The 16,398-nt window shown below is 41.0% G+C and overlaps 1 protein-coding gene across 4 annotated transcripts in view; it reads left to right on the top strand.

Moving 5' to 3' along the window:
• The window catches only part of MACROD2 (mono-ADP ribosylhydrolase 2), an 846,867-nt gene extending 833,483 nt beyond the window's left edge, over window positions 1–13,384 (top strand). For 3 of the 4 annotated variants that reach the window (XM_058802883.1, XM_058802881.1, XM_058802884.1), the window contains 3 exons: window positions 4,485–4,568; window positions 10,340–10,408; window positions 12,213–13,384. In XM_058802883.1, the coding sequence (XP_058658866.1) occupies window positions 4,485–4,568; window positions 10,340–10,401 (146 nt within the window). In that variant the 3' untranslated portion in view covers window positions 10,402–10,408; window positions 12,213–13,384. The remainder of the gene's footprint in view (window positions 1–4,484; window positions 4,569–10,339; window positions 10,409–12,212) is intronic. The other variant, XM_058802882.1, reaches the window with a different exon arrangement.
• The last annotated feature ends 3,014 nt before the right edge of the window (window positions 13,385–16,398 follow it).

Below are 16,398 nucleotides of genomic sequence, written 5' to 3'. Positions count from 1 at the left end.
GATTGTTCAGTGTAGCTCTAACATGGTTTTCCTATTGCATAATGACAGAGGTGATTTTTTCAAAGTATATAGCACAAGTAGAAGCAACTCCTTTATGAATAATTTACAACTAATGAATTTCTTCAAGTTGCACATTGTCTGTGGGCACGATAGTATTTTATTTGAATTTCTGCAGCAGCACCCAGCATTGCAGAGCAGATGGGAATAATGGCATTGCCACTTTGCCTGTAAAAATAGTAGTTTTCAGGATTGTTGTAGTATTGGCAACAAATATTTTCTCCCTCAAATATTCGGAGTGATCTTAGGGTCAGGATTTCTCACTTACTACAAGACTTCTATAACTGGGGACTTTTTAAAGATTTAAGTTACCATAGAGTATGTGATTACACTGACAGAACTAATTTGCGCAACTAATTTCTTCTGTTTGTCTCAAAGGGGGTCTCTGGCTTTATTAAATAGAATTAAATAATTCTATTAAACTAGAAACCAATTGCAGGAGCCCAGGTTGCTGGTTCAGAGCCCACCTGACATCCCTGACCCACACCCAATGCCAAGGCTGGTCTTGAGGGCTCTGCCAGGAGAATCCCCTTGAGACTCATGAAAGAGAAATAAGCATCCTTAAGGTAGGCAGCCTAGAGTAGAAACTGAGTTCTTGGGGTCTTACAGCTTCTAAGCCTGCATTGTTGCCTGCTTTTGTTGAAATAGATGTAAACCTTGTGCACAGGGAGAAGGAGGATGATGAGCGAGACAAGGGTTAGACTTTTTATTTGTTAGAATGTATTGGAGATTTGTAAAACAGATGCCTAGCATCTATATTTGGGCAATTTTAAAATCAATGCTGAGGTACCAAGAGGTACCACAAGAGCTTCGTGTTAGTCTTGTAAACAGCACGTGAATTTAGAGGGGGAAAAAATCATCTTTAGAGAAAAGGGTGTATTAACTGTAAGCACATGGAACAAGTGACTATTAAAGGGGGAAAAAAAAGAAGAGTTTAAATAAGTATACAGAGATTTCTGTCTTCCTGGTGTAGACTTGTCTTGTGCCTCAGAGAAGGCTGTGAGCCCTGCTTTCCATGCCAGCAGCCCATTGTTTCTGAGCGCTGGGCTGGTGTGCAACCACCTGCCAAAGGGTTCAGGTAATGAGCTCTGGCAGGAGCACAATTGGAAATGGGAATTGATATTGAAAGCAGTATCTGCCAGGCTCCCTCCCCTTCAGGAGCCCTCAGCTCCTGCATGGAGACCTGAAACCCTTTGCTTGTTTGTGCTTCAACCTGAAAGAATTGAATCTTTGAGGGAGAGGCCTCATGAATAAATTGGTTGTCAAGGCAGTTTCTGGTATTGATCAAATTCTGCTGTTTATGTGAATTGGGCTGATCTCAGAGTGAACTTGAATTGACTGCACAGCAGGGGAGCTGTTTTGGATAATACCCTTCCCACATGCATGGCAGTATACTGAATGTTCCTGTGTCCATCCCATAGTAACAATGAAGGAAGAAATTAAATTTATATTAACTGAATTTGTAAGTCTTCCCAAAAAATTAGATAGTCAACTGTGAAAACATCCTCCCAAGATTTGCAGTGGTGCTCAGCTTAGTAAATGTTGCAGATATCTTCTGCCTAGTTTGCCCCTGAACACTGTTTCGCACTATAATTTTCCTGCTGACAATATCCAACAATAAAAAACACTGACACTGCAACAACCCCCTCCTAGAAAGGACAGGGAGTCAGAGTTTCAGACACAGAAAGAAAGTGAAAAAGCAGAACAAAAGCAACTCTTCTGGCAGTGTTTATGATCCTAAACCTCTGAAAAAAATTTTGCAATCTCTTGATGCTGCTGTTACTCTTGCTAGGCTCATTTTAGGTTTACCAACCCCCATCCTGGGTTTACCACCCCCCATCCCATGCCTGATGTTCTCACTACAAATGGAAGACAACTGGAACCAAGCACATGTGCAGAAATTTACACAGCCACGTGTGTCCATAAAATTCTCTTTCATTAGCCTCCATCATCACCTTGCACTATGCCAATAAACCTTTGCATGAGAGATTTCTGAAATGGAAAGCCAAAAACCCTTCAGCAGCGTGGTGAAGCCAGGCATGCTGGCTAGTTCAAGTTCTTGTGGTAAGGGCTGGGAGCTTCATGTGGGCATCTCCAGGCAGTGACAAGAGGGGAAACTGGGAGGCCTGACATAACCTGTCATATGATATCTCCTTTATTTGGTTAATACATGGTGGTTGAGAGGAGTCAGAGTCACATTCAGAGGCAGCAGCTGCCAGTGTTTAGTTCAGCAGCCATCCCAAATACCTCCATCAGACATCAGGGTGTCTTGGGGGGCAGAGCTGCATCCACTGCAGGCTGCACTCACGTAGAGATAGTCAAGAGGACAAAGAGGAATGTTTTTAACATGAAAGAGTAGATTTAAGACTGGATATTGGGAGGAAATTCTTTACTCAGAGGCCCTAGCACATATTGCCTTGTGAAGCTGTCGCTGCCCCATCCCCTGAAGAGTTCTAGGACAGATTGGATGTGGCTTGGAACAACCTGGTCTTTTGGAAGATGTCTCTGCCCATGGCAGGGGGATTGGAACTAAATGGTTTTTTTATTCTCCCAGCCCACCTGATTATTCTGAGATTTTTCAAAATTTTATTTTTCAAATAACTGCTTCCCTCAGATAATCAAAATGTATCACAATCAGAATGTCTGTGTATCTTCCTTCATTAATCAGTGTTTTCATGGTCCCTCAAATTTCATACTGATTTTGTCAGGAGAAGTCAGGCAGGGATTTTCAAACACCTGTTCAGTCTTGTACTTGACAAATTCCTGCCATATTCATATTATTCCTGTAGGGTCACCTGGGTTTAACTTTTGCATGAGCCAGAAAGACAGGTGGGTGAGCACTGGGAAATCTTGGGGATGTTGGTACATAAAAAACCACAGGAGATATCCACGCTCACTCTCGTTAATTCCCTGGAGAAGCCTCTAGAGCTTGATGCACCCACAGAGGGAACATTTCAGGTAGATCTGCAGCATCCTCAGTCACAGATTTCTTCAGGCATTTGGTTTGCATCCACGGGGAGATGATTTTAAACCAGTGAGGAAGGGGGGAAGCTGCTGATATGATGATCCACTGAAAAGTTTCTACTTGAGAAGTAAGGTCTGTTAAAATGAAAAGTAACATTTCTATCACTGAAAAGTCATCCATGCCCCAAGCTTGGTAGGACTGGAGGTCAGGCACTGGTATAGGCTGACCAGGGAAGCAGTGGAATGCCCAACCCTGGAAATGTTCAGAAGGTGATGTGGTACTTGAGGACGTGGTTTTGTGGTGTACTCAGCAGTCTTGGCTTAGCAGTGGGACTCTGCCTTAGGGGTCTTTTCCTGCCTTAACGATTCTGTGATTCTGTGACTCTGCAGGTAGTGTGCCAAAGTTGCCAGTGAAAATAGCATTGGCCATCACAGCAAGCAGAGAGGAAACTAAATTCCCCATTAGGCCATTGGTTTGCAGATAAAATTAGAAGGAAAAGTGGCTGAAATTTTCAGTAGCAGATACATTTTTAGGGACAAAATAAATGTAGTACACTCCAGTGGACTTAAAAACCCCACTGTAGAATTCCACAGGAGAAAGAAGGAGGTTTTTGAGGGACAGTGAAGGTTTCATCTGTGTTCTTGAAGGGGTAAATTGTTTCAGTGTATGAATTAAAAGTTTCTGAAATATGTGAGTACTTACCACATTCTGCTGTCTCATTATAATCCCCCAAATACCTGGATCCCGTAGTGACCAATCCCCTGATATCCCAGAGTTCAGTCACAGGATGAGTGCAACAGGCTTTACAGCAGCCACAGGAGCAGAGAAAGAGCATGATGGAATGTAAACAAAAATTGGCTTCTTTGCCAATGGCAGAATAGTAGAACTCTGTCTAAAACAGCAAATTCTTTTTTCTTTTCCTTTTCAAATATTGTTAGGAGTTTGAATCTAAGCTTCCAGACAAGCCTGGGGCAGAAGAGATAAAAATATTGAGTTACAGTGATAAAATGCATTTTCCTACATTCATATTCTAGTTTGTGTCTGGCTACCCAGTGTTTTTGAACACTTCACTGTATTTATTTTCTTTCTGCTGGCTATAGAAACTTTACAACTGTGATTAAGTCCCCATCATATACCTCATTTTATGAGCAGAAGATATTCTTTAAAAGTGATGAGAAAAGAATGGTGGGGAGGCAGAAGCACACACCACAAAGTGATTTTAACAATCCCAGTTAAAGAAGAATTTGAATTGCTAAAAATATTCAGGCAATTATTTTCAAACCATGTTCTCCCCATACCCTCTGTCCTCTTCTCTAGTGGGTGCCACTGTACAACAGTGGAGTCTACAAAGGTAAGAGCTTGCCAGAAGGAAAAAAAAAGCCAGGCATGAAGAGTCTGAGAATTAGATATTAATTGGGTACTGTGAGTATTGATTTTTCTCCTTCTTTGGCCTATATTATAGGGATGCAAGAGCAAGAGGAAACTTCCATGGAGCCTGTGAAAATTGACCTTGCAAGTCAAGCAGCAGATGTTTCAAATAAGGATGGTATGTTGTGCTGTTATTTTCAATTCATTTTTAGGGTAATGGCTGTAATCTGACAAAGAGTGTTTACATTGGATACTAGTAAGGAACTGTTCACTGTGAGGGAAGGGGGGCAGTGGAACAGGTTGTCCAGAGAGCTGTGGATGCTGCATTCCTGGAAGTGTTCAAGGCCAGGCTCATGAGGGCTTGGAACAAGCTGGTCTGGTGTCCTTGCCCAAGACAGGGAGTACAACTACATGGTCCTTAAAGTCTTCTCCAAGCAAAACCATTCTATGACTCTGTATATTGTCCTGAAGTTGATACCTAGCGTTGCCTTTCTACAGTTTGTTTATATGTTTCCTCCTAAAAAACATTTGTTATATTTACAGTCTCTTCAACTGAGTCTTTTTGAGAGTTTACACCATCTCTACTGTCTTGTGATTCTGGTGAAATTAACTTCCAGCACTGTAGCCCTGCATTTTAATTTGATTGGGTTAATGTGTTCAGTTGGGATGTTCTACACTGCCTGCCTTTTAACCAAGTAATATTTTAGACCCACTGTAATGTTGGTCTTGATATAGAATTGGCCAAGAGGTTGGGGGTCTGATTGCAGTTAGGGGATTATTTCTGAATATTTTTTTGTGCTATTGGGGGTCTAACTGCAGTCAGAGAATTATTTCTGAATATTTTTGTGCTGGTGCCCAGCTCCATCGAGGGGAAGTGTTTGGCAGTATAACCACTTTGAACTGTATGTTAATCCCATTCTTGGTCAGCTGTGATTCCCTTTCCTCCTCCTTCAGTATCCACTCTGTTCTCTCACTAGGACGTTTACTGTTAATAAAACAACCACAATTCAGTTGAGCCAGCAGCAGTTCCAGTCAGGTTTGTGGACATAATCAACCCACAATTCCTGACTTGGAAATTATATTCCTCCAGCACTGATCTTGGTGAGCCAGTGACCCATCTGTGAGGCAAATCCCAGCAAGGGCTGAGTACAAGGATGCTGCTCAAATCTGCAGTGTGGAATATCTTTGCAAACAAAAAAAATATCTGACCTTCTCGATTCATCCTGTGTGTAAAGAAATGGTGGTGGGAATCAGCATATTGTGCTTAGGCTTTGGGAGGCCTTTTTCACTCATCTTGGTCAGCTCTCAGAGCTACACACAGGGTTTTGGTGGTTTCACACAGAGGGGCTTTTTTACTGCCCCAGACAGCAGTGGGTTTGGGATTGGGTGTACAATCCTCATTTTATACCCATAGACTCCTCTCTGTAGGGAAGGCTGTTTTTTAACTCTTTCTTTAACCTCCTCAACATTGACATAATAGAAATTGAAAGGAACTTTTATACATCTCAAAGACAAACAAATTATATTGATTTTGCTATTTACACAAAGAATCTGGTGCTGACTTCCTTTCTCTGCTGCAGCATTTGAATTTGTGACTGATTAGATACTGGCCTGTAAAGAAGTTTGCAAGCACAATAAAAGCAAGTGTGCATAATGAACTTTTCTTTATTAAAAAATGCTAGAGATTATGCTCTTACAAGTAGAAGTGCAGAACAAAGCCAAAGCAGCCTTCTTGACTCATTCTTTGAACAAACCCAAAAGTCAGAGCACATTAAAACATTTGAATTGTGAATCCATGGGATTCACAATTTGGTTATTAAAGGAATATCTTCAGGGATTTCTGGCTGGAAAGGAAAGTGATTGCATAGCTGTTTAAACATGTGCCCATAGGACAGGACAGCAGGACCAGCCAGCAGTTTCTGAAATGAGGATCTTGACAGATTTCTCTGCTTCAAATCTTGCTTATCTTGTAACATCTTCTGCATATGACTCATCTTCTACCTTTCTTTTCTTTGAACTTGCTAAGTTACATGAAAGAACAGGAAAAGGGTGTTTGCTTAGGCTGCCAAAAAGTACTTCACTTGTCAGGGAAATTTTTGTTTCTAGTCAGCTTAAATTGCTATTAAGATTATATTACAGGGTGCTTTTCCTTGGACATATACTGCATGTTTAAAAAATAGAGGAAGGATCAAACTCATTCCCTTTAACAGTAATTTTTATGTAAATTAGCTATTTTTTTTCCTCTGCTCCCCTTCTTTCTGCCCCAGGAGATCTCATTGCTTCACAGCTGAGAGCACAAGCATGTATCACTGCATGTCCCTTGGCAGCCCAGCCCTTGTGCTTTAATTTCATGTTCAACAGCACAGTGGAAAGTGCATTAGAGATGCAGAGATTTTAGACAGCTTAGGTGCGTCTCAATATCGGTTCATCCAGTGGGCAGGTCCATGAGAGTGATATATTTGAGAAATTACTATTATTTGAGGCCTGGGATTGATTCTCCATCAGGAAAACTGTCAGAAGGTGCATGTGTAGCCTGAATTAGGGCTGTGTATTCAGACACATATTTTTCCTGCCCATTTCCATCAGCCATCACAGCAAAGACCCTTGTATATTAAATTTCTTGTACCCAGGACAGATTTTCTGATTAGTTTTTTTTAATGATGGCAAACCCCACCTTTGGTGATTGGGTTCTTAGATGGCATTTCCCTGACAGCAGCCTTCTTTTTCCTTCTTCTCTTTTTTCCTTTCCTTTCCTTTCCTTTCCTTTCCTTTCCTTTCCTTTCCTTTCCTTTCCTTTCCTTTCCTTTCCTTTCCTTTCCTTTCCTTTCCTTTCCTTTCCTTTCCTTTCCTTTCCTTTCCTTTCCTTTCCTTTCCTTTCCTTTCCTTTCCTTTCCTTTCCTTTCCTTTCCTTTCCTTTCCTTTCCTTTCCTTTCCTTTCCTTTCCTTTCCTTTCCTTTCCCCTTTCCTTTCCCCTTTCCTTTCCCCTTTCCTTTCCCCTTTCCTTTCCTTTCCTTTCCTTTCCTTTCCTTTCCTTTCCTTTCCTTTCCTTTCCTTTCCTTTCCTTTCCTTTCCTTTCCTTTCCTTTCCTTTCCTTTCCTTTCCTTTCCTTTCCTTTCCTTTCCTTTCCTTTCCTTTCCTTTCCTTTCCTTTCCTTTCCTTTCCTTTCCCCTTTCCTTTCCCCTTTCCTTTCCCCTTTCCTTTCCCCTTTCCTTTCCCCTTTCCTTTCCTTTCCTTTCCTTTCCTTTCCTTTCCTTTCCTTTCCTTTCCTTTCCTTTCCTCCCTTCTTTCTTTTTCCACCAAATCTCTAGAGATTACTAAGGCAATTTTTAGTTTCCAGCTTGTATTAGTCAGATCAAACTTTTCTCAATGGGGTTGCTCCATCATCTTTTTTATTTCAAGCCTGCGGATGGAAAGCTGCATCCTGATTTAAACCCACATTGATATTTTGGTGTCATCTGCTGTCCAGCTCTGTGTAATATCCTAGGCTAAAGAAATGCACTAACTCTCTCACACATGGCTTTAACTTGACTCTCCAGTCTCTGTTTGCCTGTCTTCTCCTTCATCCTGTTATGGATAGGAATTATTTGCTGGGTTATTTCTTCTCCTCTTGCAAGGAACTTTCTTGCTTTTGGGGGAGAAATCCCTGCCTGGTTATCATTTGAGAGTTGATAATTTTGGACCCCAATGTGTCAAAATTTAAAAGAAATCAGACAGAGAATGTCAACATCCATCTCACAGAGATGTCCATTTCTGGCACAAAAACCATCTGTGAAGGTGCAGAAGGAGGTGCAGGTAAAACTGAATTTAGGAGAAATGCATTTCTTTGCACTCCAGGTGCTTCTCAGAGCTGTTGGCTGATGTAGCACATTATGGGGAGTTGCAACCAGGCTGCTGAAGTGAGTTAGCATTTAAAAACCTTGCTTATCAGGGAGAAGCCCTGTTTGGGCTTGTGATGTGATTGGAAGTAGAACATCCAGGCTAGGGCTAATGATGCTTTTCTGACACCAGCTCGTGCTGGGAGGAACCCAGGACTGTGAGTCACATCCCCCCCATCCCTGGTGGCAGCTTTTCCCCATGTGTTCTTGTGCTGTGTGCTTCACTGCTGGGCTGTTTTCCAGCTCAGCAGAGAGAATTGTGTGGCTGCTCTCATAGTTGGGGCTCACTCAGTGCTCTGCAGAAGCCCATCCTTCACTCAGACCTCCCTGCCTTTGAACAAACTCCAAAGTCATAGCACGTTAAAACATTTAAATTGTGAATCCATGGGATACTTTGGGCTACTTAGTGAAAACAAGTCCAAATTTACTAAAGGAATATCTTAAGGGATTTCTCCAGGAGAGCTTGTGCAAAGTGCTGAGCTCCATCACAGACACATTGGAAAAGGTTCATCTGGGATGCTGACAGAGCCTCACCACAGGTTTCAATTCCAGATTTATTTTGCAGGGGATTTCTGTAGAATGTGAGTGAAGGCTGATGGTATTTCCAACCAATACTGCCAGTGAAGCTGTCCAGCATGATGAGGCTGGGAGGGGATGCTGTTGTCAGTGTGCAGCAGCCTTCCTTCAGTGATTTTTTATTAAGCCCCCTCTCTCTTGTATGCAAATATTATTAAAGAACACAAGCTTGCTAAATGTGATGTACATCAGAGTTCTGTAATCAGGACAGGATACTTTTCATATTATTCGTTGCATACATCCAGGAAGCCATTACAGTATCTTCTCTGCATATGGGTGATGAATAATTTACAAATAATTCATCAAAACTCCAGCAGGTACATTGACATGATATTGATTCAGAAAAGACATCATACTGCCTGGCTGGAAGTAGCATCATTATTGATTTTGGGATTTTTTTCCTTCCTCTCTCCCATCCTAATTTCCAAATCTTCTACTCATGGTTGAGGTTTTTCCCTGTCATCCATGTCAAGTGCTTCATAATCTTCAGGTGATAACACAACACAAAGCCTGAGTAAAGAAACAAAAAACAGTTTTATTATAAATGGCTTCAAATTCAGTGCAGAACAAATGCTAGATATTGGTCTTAAAACTGCAGGTATTTATGGTTAGCCTCATTATGACCAATCACACCTGCCATAGTTTGGATGATAGTTTTGACAAATGTCATAGTGAAATTAGTTTAAGCCTTCTATTTAATTTCTTTTAATTTTTTTTTTTTTTAGGTTTTTTTTCTTTTTGTAATTTTAAATTAAAATAAGGCTGTTTTTTAAAGAGATCTTACACTAACAAACTGCTATTTTAGGAATATAGTGACATTGCCTCTGAATCCTCCCTGAGGTTCCAGCAATTTGCAGCTCAAGAACTTCTGGAAGCAGCATCTCTGCAACTGAGACAGCATCAAAAGTGTCACAGCCTGACCCCTGTCATTTAGAGACATGGTTTAGTGGCACTTGCCAGTGTTAGGTTTTGCCAGTGTTAGGTTTTTGGTAGCACTCAGTGATCTTAAGGATCTCTTCCAACCTAAATGATTCTATTTTTCCATGGAAATGGATCTGTGTTCATCCTGTGGCTCAACCTGAGTCCTACCAGAGACTTTGTCAGAGGGTCAAGGTTTGAATCTGGGGGGTCGAGACCACTTAGTCCAGCAAAACTCCAAATCATTCTTTGGCAATACCTGTATCTCTCTGGCCTGCAGAGAGACATCAAGGTCATTTTGATCTTGAGCTGGACTGGATGGATGTGGACCAAAGAGCAAATCTAGAGCCAGAGGCTTGCATCTCTAGTGATGCTAAAGCCTTCCTCCTTGCAGGACTGCTTGTCAGTGTCCAGGGAACTCCAGGTTAGGATGGGTCCCACAAGAGACCTATTTGATGACTTAAGAGACTTCTTAATGCAATAAATGTCCCTTTTGGTTTTAAAAGCAGTTATTACTCCACATGATAAACTTAACGAGTATCATTAATAGAGTTTAATGACCATCTCATTTCTTTTTCAGCTGAAATGAATAGTCAAGTTGAAAGTATAAATGATCCAATGGAAACAGAGCAGAAAGCTTAAGTAACAGGTAAGACCTTCACAACTATTTTTTCTCCCCTGCTTACCATACAGTTTCTGTATGAAAATTTGCTTTGAAAGCACCTGAATTAAAGTTAAAATTTACCAAACATTAAAAAAAAATATAGGAAGACGGGATACAAAGGAGAAATAATTGTCTAATATGGCCTGTATTGCATCATAAAAAGGAAAAACATTATTTATCAAGCAAATATAGTAGCAGCAGTCTGCAGCTGTAATGGGGGTAGGTAGTGCATGGTCTTAGATCATCAGAAGGCAAAACAGCAGTGAGATAAGGAACAGAAGAATAAGTGAGCAAACAATTTTTGGCAATGCTTTGGAAAATGACAGGCAATTTATACTGGTTGGAACAAAGCTCAGTTCTGTACGAGCTGTGTTCTGGGAACAAAAGTTCACATTTTAAGGGGTTTGTTGCCCTTGGCTCTCCAGTACCTAATGCCTCTTCAGCAATGCCACTGAAAAACAAGCAAAGTCAGAGAGCTGCCTTCTGGAGCTCTGCTGCTGCCTTCTGGAGCGTATTCTGGCTTCCCACACTAAGTGATAGTGCTGTGGCTGGAGCAGTGGTGGCTGCTCAGGAAGTGTTTTTCATTGGCATAAATAGCATTTCTTCTAGACTGAAATGAATAATGTAGTGGGAAGACAGAAGTCCAAGGCTCATCCCTGACAAAAAGAAGCAGGAGCCATTTCCCCCTCAGAAGTGGTTTTCAGGGCACACTGCTTCCTTTGGTGTAGGCTTTTTGAGAAGTACCAATATCATCAGCAGCAATATGCTGCATTGTCATGGGGTTTCAAGATCAAGGTGTACAATGGCAGCAGCTGTAACACAGAGATTTAAAACACAAGGTTTTATTATTGAGGTCCTTATCAGCCTACAGGTGATGTGCCACTGTGCTGCTGGAGTGAGAAGTAGCCCTGATGGTGTCCCATTTAAAAAGTAATGAAGTAAAAATAGGATGCACCCTCAAAATATTAATTAAAATACAGCATCCATAACTCTTCCTCCCCCTCCCTTAGCTTCTCACTCAAACCAAAAAGAGCAAATAATGAAATCCTTAACTTAAAAATGCATCAATATGTTAATGCCCTTCCTCTGTTTAAAAGAAGGTATTTGAATATTACAGTTTTCATGTGGTTCTTAAGAAGTCTGTTTCTCATGCTGCATTTTCCCTTAGTAATTATTATCTGTGAATGTTTAGGGCTGGAGTAATTTTTGCTCATGAATTAGCAATCAATTAATAAATCTGTTCAGTTCCACTGTGGGGCCAGGTCCTGGGCACACCATGTCTTGCTCAGCAGTTCAATGGCGTGCACAGGGTTGGAAGCAAGCATTGAATTCATTGCAACTTGCTGTCAAAGTCATCCCAACTCCATTGCTGCTGTTTTAATTACTGGGAGAAATCCCCAGGGAGGATTGATCAGCCTGCTAAACCTCAGAGAGTCTCACAAGCGTCATTCTGGAGCAAAGGAGGTCCAGCTGCTTCCTATTTTTAGTGCTTTCATGTGTTGTTTGTCACCAAAGCACCTGCCAGAGCTGGGCGTCTCTGGTATCAAGTTGTTGCTTGGTGGTGCTCTGGAAAACCAAAACAGCCTGATAATCACAGGTGGTTTGCTCACCCAGTTGTAGCTGTTGTACATGAGCTGTGTCAAATAGAAAAATTGGGCAAAAAATGAAACCGTAGGCATCCATTGCTGGAAACGTGAGATCTGGGGGAGACAAGAGACATGGGTTCTGTGCAGACATTTGAAAATTTTCCTTTTTTCTTTCCACTTTTCTCCCTGCTGCTGTGGCGAAGGAAGGATGCAGGAGAGGAGAGACCCAAGGAACCCTAGGGGCAGGCGCTGACATCCTCCAGCATCATCCTTGGCCGAAAAGAGCACACAGAGATGATCAGCGGGTTGGGAGGGGGGGAGCTTCTGGGGGAATGAGTCTTTGCTTTTAATTTCTCTTTGTTCTCCATTGCATTTCACCCTGTAAGTCTGTTGGAAAGGATCACAACTTCCCAGGTCTAACAATGTTTTGCAATCAACCCTGCATTTACAACAGTTTCTTCTGAAATGTGAGTCCCTCTCTTACACTGGGTCTTTTTTCCTCCTGCATCATTCCATCAGTAGCCTGTTTCCAGGCCCACCCCTTTTCTAGCATCTTTATCTTCTTTATTTCCCATCATCAGCCTATGCTGTGCCATGTCCTTACATGTGAATAACACACGTGGCCTCAAACAGCCAGCCCCCTCAATCCTGCTTTTCCCAGTTGGTTCTGCACATCTCAAAACCAGTGCTGTCAGTATGACCTTTGGGCACAGGTAGGCAACAGACATTTCCTCAATGCTGGAAAGACTCTGCATTAGAGGCATCTTTAAATACAGCTCCCAGCTTTAACTGCTTCACACAGTGGCTTTTGTGAGCCCTCATTACATTTTCCACTGCATATGCATGGATTTTTATTTTTTTTTAAAAAAGCAATTAACAGTTATTTGGATGAGAATGTCTCTCCATATGTCAATTGTTCTGCCAGTAAATGCTGCACTGAAATCTGTAGAAAAGGAACAAAAGGTTTTCATGTACATTTCCCAACTGTACTGTAACCAAAACTGATGGAAAATACACTGGATGGAAGAGCATGAAACCTGTGCTACAAACTGTACTTTAAAGTGCTGCTAAGAGTCATTTGGTCATTTTAAGCAATGTAATTGATCCTAATTTGATAATTTTAAGAAAAATATTTGGTCCTGTACTCTTTTTTTTTCACCCAAAACACTCCTGAATCACAGAATAGATATTTAATATCTGGCCAGGAAAAAAGAAGTGGAAAAAAAAAAGGTAAGACATATCTCTATCCTGCTGCGATCTGGGTTCATCCCAGCTAGAGCAGTTTCAATGATAAATTGTCAAAAAAGTCAAGGCACAGGCTATGACAGTCAATGGTTGTTGTTAATTCAGGAGGGTGTCAGGGAAAAACAAGGATTAGAAAGGAAAGGAGGAAAATCACCAGATTGCACACAGAGAGTACAGCTCCTAGAAAATACAGCTCCCCCTTCCTCCCCTCCTCTGTGGGACTCCAGCGTCTTTGTTGAGGTGGGATCAGAAGGGAATTTCTGTGTGCTGCCTCCAGTGTGAGTCACACCAGGTGTGACTGGTGCCAGAGGGGCTCTCAAGGAGCTTCTCCATCATCTGGACAGCTCCAAATTGGATAAATTGCAGGAATAAATGTGCTAATGTTCGTCTATTAATTGGTTTCAGAATTTTGCTAAGATAGTCTGTTATGGTATAGCTGTTAATATGTTTGAGAATTTTGCTAAGACTACCTGTATTTGGTAACTACCATTCCTCTGCCTCTTGTTCTCTCCAAATACTCTTGAGGGAACTCCTTGTTCCCTTTGAGGTGCCTCTGATGCTCTCCTTTCCCAGCCTTGGGGTCATGCTTGACAGAACATGTCTTTTGGGATGTGGATTATTTTATTTTGCATGGTCCCTTCTGTTTCTGTGCATTTCTCACACTGTGTTGTTATGACTGGAACAGGCTGTCACAACAGGCAGGTCAGGAGTGGATAAATACATCAGGAGGTGGTAGAGCTGTGATAACCTCAACATTCTAATGCCCTGAATGTAGTTCTGTACCTCTCCTGATCATGCTTCCCCATGGCCAGCATTAACACCAGCCATGAATCAGATGTCAGAATCTTTCTTCACCAACTTTGGCTTTAGCAAGGGAGCCAAAGGGGGTTGGATGCTGAGCTGTGGTCATTCAGAAGGAGATAAAGATTCCTTAAATGGCTTGTGAAGACTGACTGGCAGTTAAAGAAAAAAAAATAGCTGCAAAGATGCATCATATTAGACACTCTCTAGCCCCTGACTGTAATTTAATTTTGGTTTTTATTTAACCTTGGTAGACAATAGTGAGTCTTCAAAACAACCAATTGATGTTTTGACAATGGTGTGTCTGCAAAGCATGAAGTCCAGAAGGTGCAAAGCAAGGAGACCTATGAGTAGCTTAAGTCCTTACTGTACTATTTACAGCATTGTTTATATCTGTCCTCCTTTGGGTGGGTTTTAATTTGAGTTGTTGGCATTTTTCACCAGTCATGAAGTGAGTATACTGTGGCAGCATGAGTTCTCAGCTCTGTTAATAACAGTGCAGTCAGTCTCTGATGTTCTTCTGGAGATGCAGAAAGGTAAGGAGAAGAACACATTGGTTTTGTAGAAGAACAAATGTTAGATGGAGAATCACCACACTGGTATTTATGTCAAGGATTTTTATTTAAACTCAAAATGTATTCCCAGCAGGTGGTGTAAAGGGGGTAGCAGCCTTTGGGTGCTGATTTGTGTTTGCATTCAGTGTAAGAGGCTGTGCTTGGTTGTTGTTCCTCCTGTGTCTGGAAGTTCTCATCCCTACCATCAGGCACAACATTCCTCAGGCTGGTGACTGCTCCCGTGATGACATCCAAAGGTGATACTGAGACATAGTCTGTAATAATGGGTCACTGCAGCTAATTGTCACTCTTTCTATAAAGCACTGAGAAAGCCTCTCTTTGAATTAACACTGTTCTGCTTTAGGACTTGAATTAAATTATATTAAAAAAACAAAAGAGTTTATATGCAGTGCATGCCAGCTTTGCTTTTAAAATTGCAAAATTTAACAGAGTATGTGGATCTATTTTCTTGGGGAATAGGGATTTTTATCATATTGTTCATCCAGGATTTGCCTTACCCTGACATTTGTGATATAAGTTTTAAAAAATGTAAAAATTGAAAAAGGTAATTTTCTTGACCAAAAAAAAATATGTTTTTACTTCAATGCAAAGAAATGTAGAATGTTGCTTGCAAAATGTCTTCTAATAGATGGTCTAACAGTTATATGGGTTAACATATGCCTTCCTTGTTACTTTGTCATTTACATGCTGAACCTGTCTCGTTACTTTCCTTGTAACCTACAGAACCAATGCCTTCATAACTACCTTGTTAAAGCAAATAGTTAATAAAGCTTGTCCTGAAGACAAGGCAATGCCTCCTGTGTGTTTTTGCCCTCCTCACCATGCCAGTGGTAATTTTGGTTGTCAGCAAAGGACATTTTGGTTTGGATGTGCTATCAGCAACACATGCAGTCAGATCCTTAAAAAAATTTAAATTTGTGACTTGGCAGATTCTTGTAACATCCAGATATCTCCTGGTAGGAGGGATTTTTAGAGGATCTTACAGCTCAAAGGGGGAAAGGCATCTGGGCTGGTCCCAATGCTGCACAAGGGATGTTACAAAACCTGTCCTGTTGCACTGAATCCCAGCATCTGTTATCTGTCAAAGAATACTCCATATATATGCAATCCACAGGTACAATAGAGAATTATGTATGCTAGATGTTAGCTGTCCTTTCTACCATCACTTATTTAAAAAATGGATAGGTAGAGGATACTTCAAAGATCACAAAAGTGGGTTTTTTTTCTTTGATGACAATGATGTAGTTGAAACTTTGTGTACCAACCTGTCCTTTCTCTTCTCAGCCAAGGTTTTAAACATCAATAACTGAACTGAGGGGGCTGGGCTGTGTGGGTTCAACACTCTCCACAAAGTGGCTTCCTTCTCTGAAATATCACCTTCCCTTGTGTGTGGTGTTTGTGAGGGTCCCCAGAACAAGGTGAGAGATGAGAATCTTGGCTCCATGTTCTCAGAAGGCTGATACTATATATTATATTATATTATATTATATTATATTATATTATATTATATTATATTATATTATATTATATTATATTCATTATATCCATTATATCGCATTATATCGCATCACATTATATTATAGAATGCTATACTAAAACTATACTAAAGAAATAGAAGGGATACATCAGAAGGCTAGAAAAGAATGAATAATAAAAACTTGTGACTCCTCAGAGAGTCACTCACAGTTGACTTTAATTGGTCATTAAGTAAAAACAGCTCACATGGAACCAATCAAATATTCACCTGTTGGTGAACAACCTCCAGACC

Source organism: Ammospiza caudacuta, chromosome 3, assembly GCF_027887145.1.
Source record: "Ammospiza caudacuta isolate bAmmCau1 chromosome 3, bAmmCau1.pri, whole genome shotgun sequence".
Classification (NCBI taxonomy): Eukaryota; Metazoa; Chordata; class Aves; order Passeriformes; family Passerellidae; genus Ammospiza; species Ammospiza caudacuta.
The sequence above is the reverse complement of the archived record's forward strand: the minus strand, read 5'-3'. Positions and strand labels throughout refer to the sequence as shown.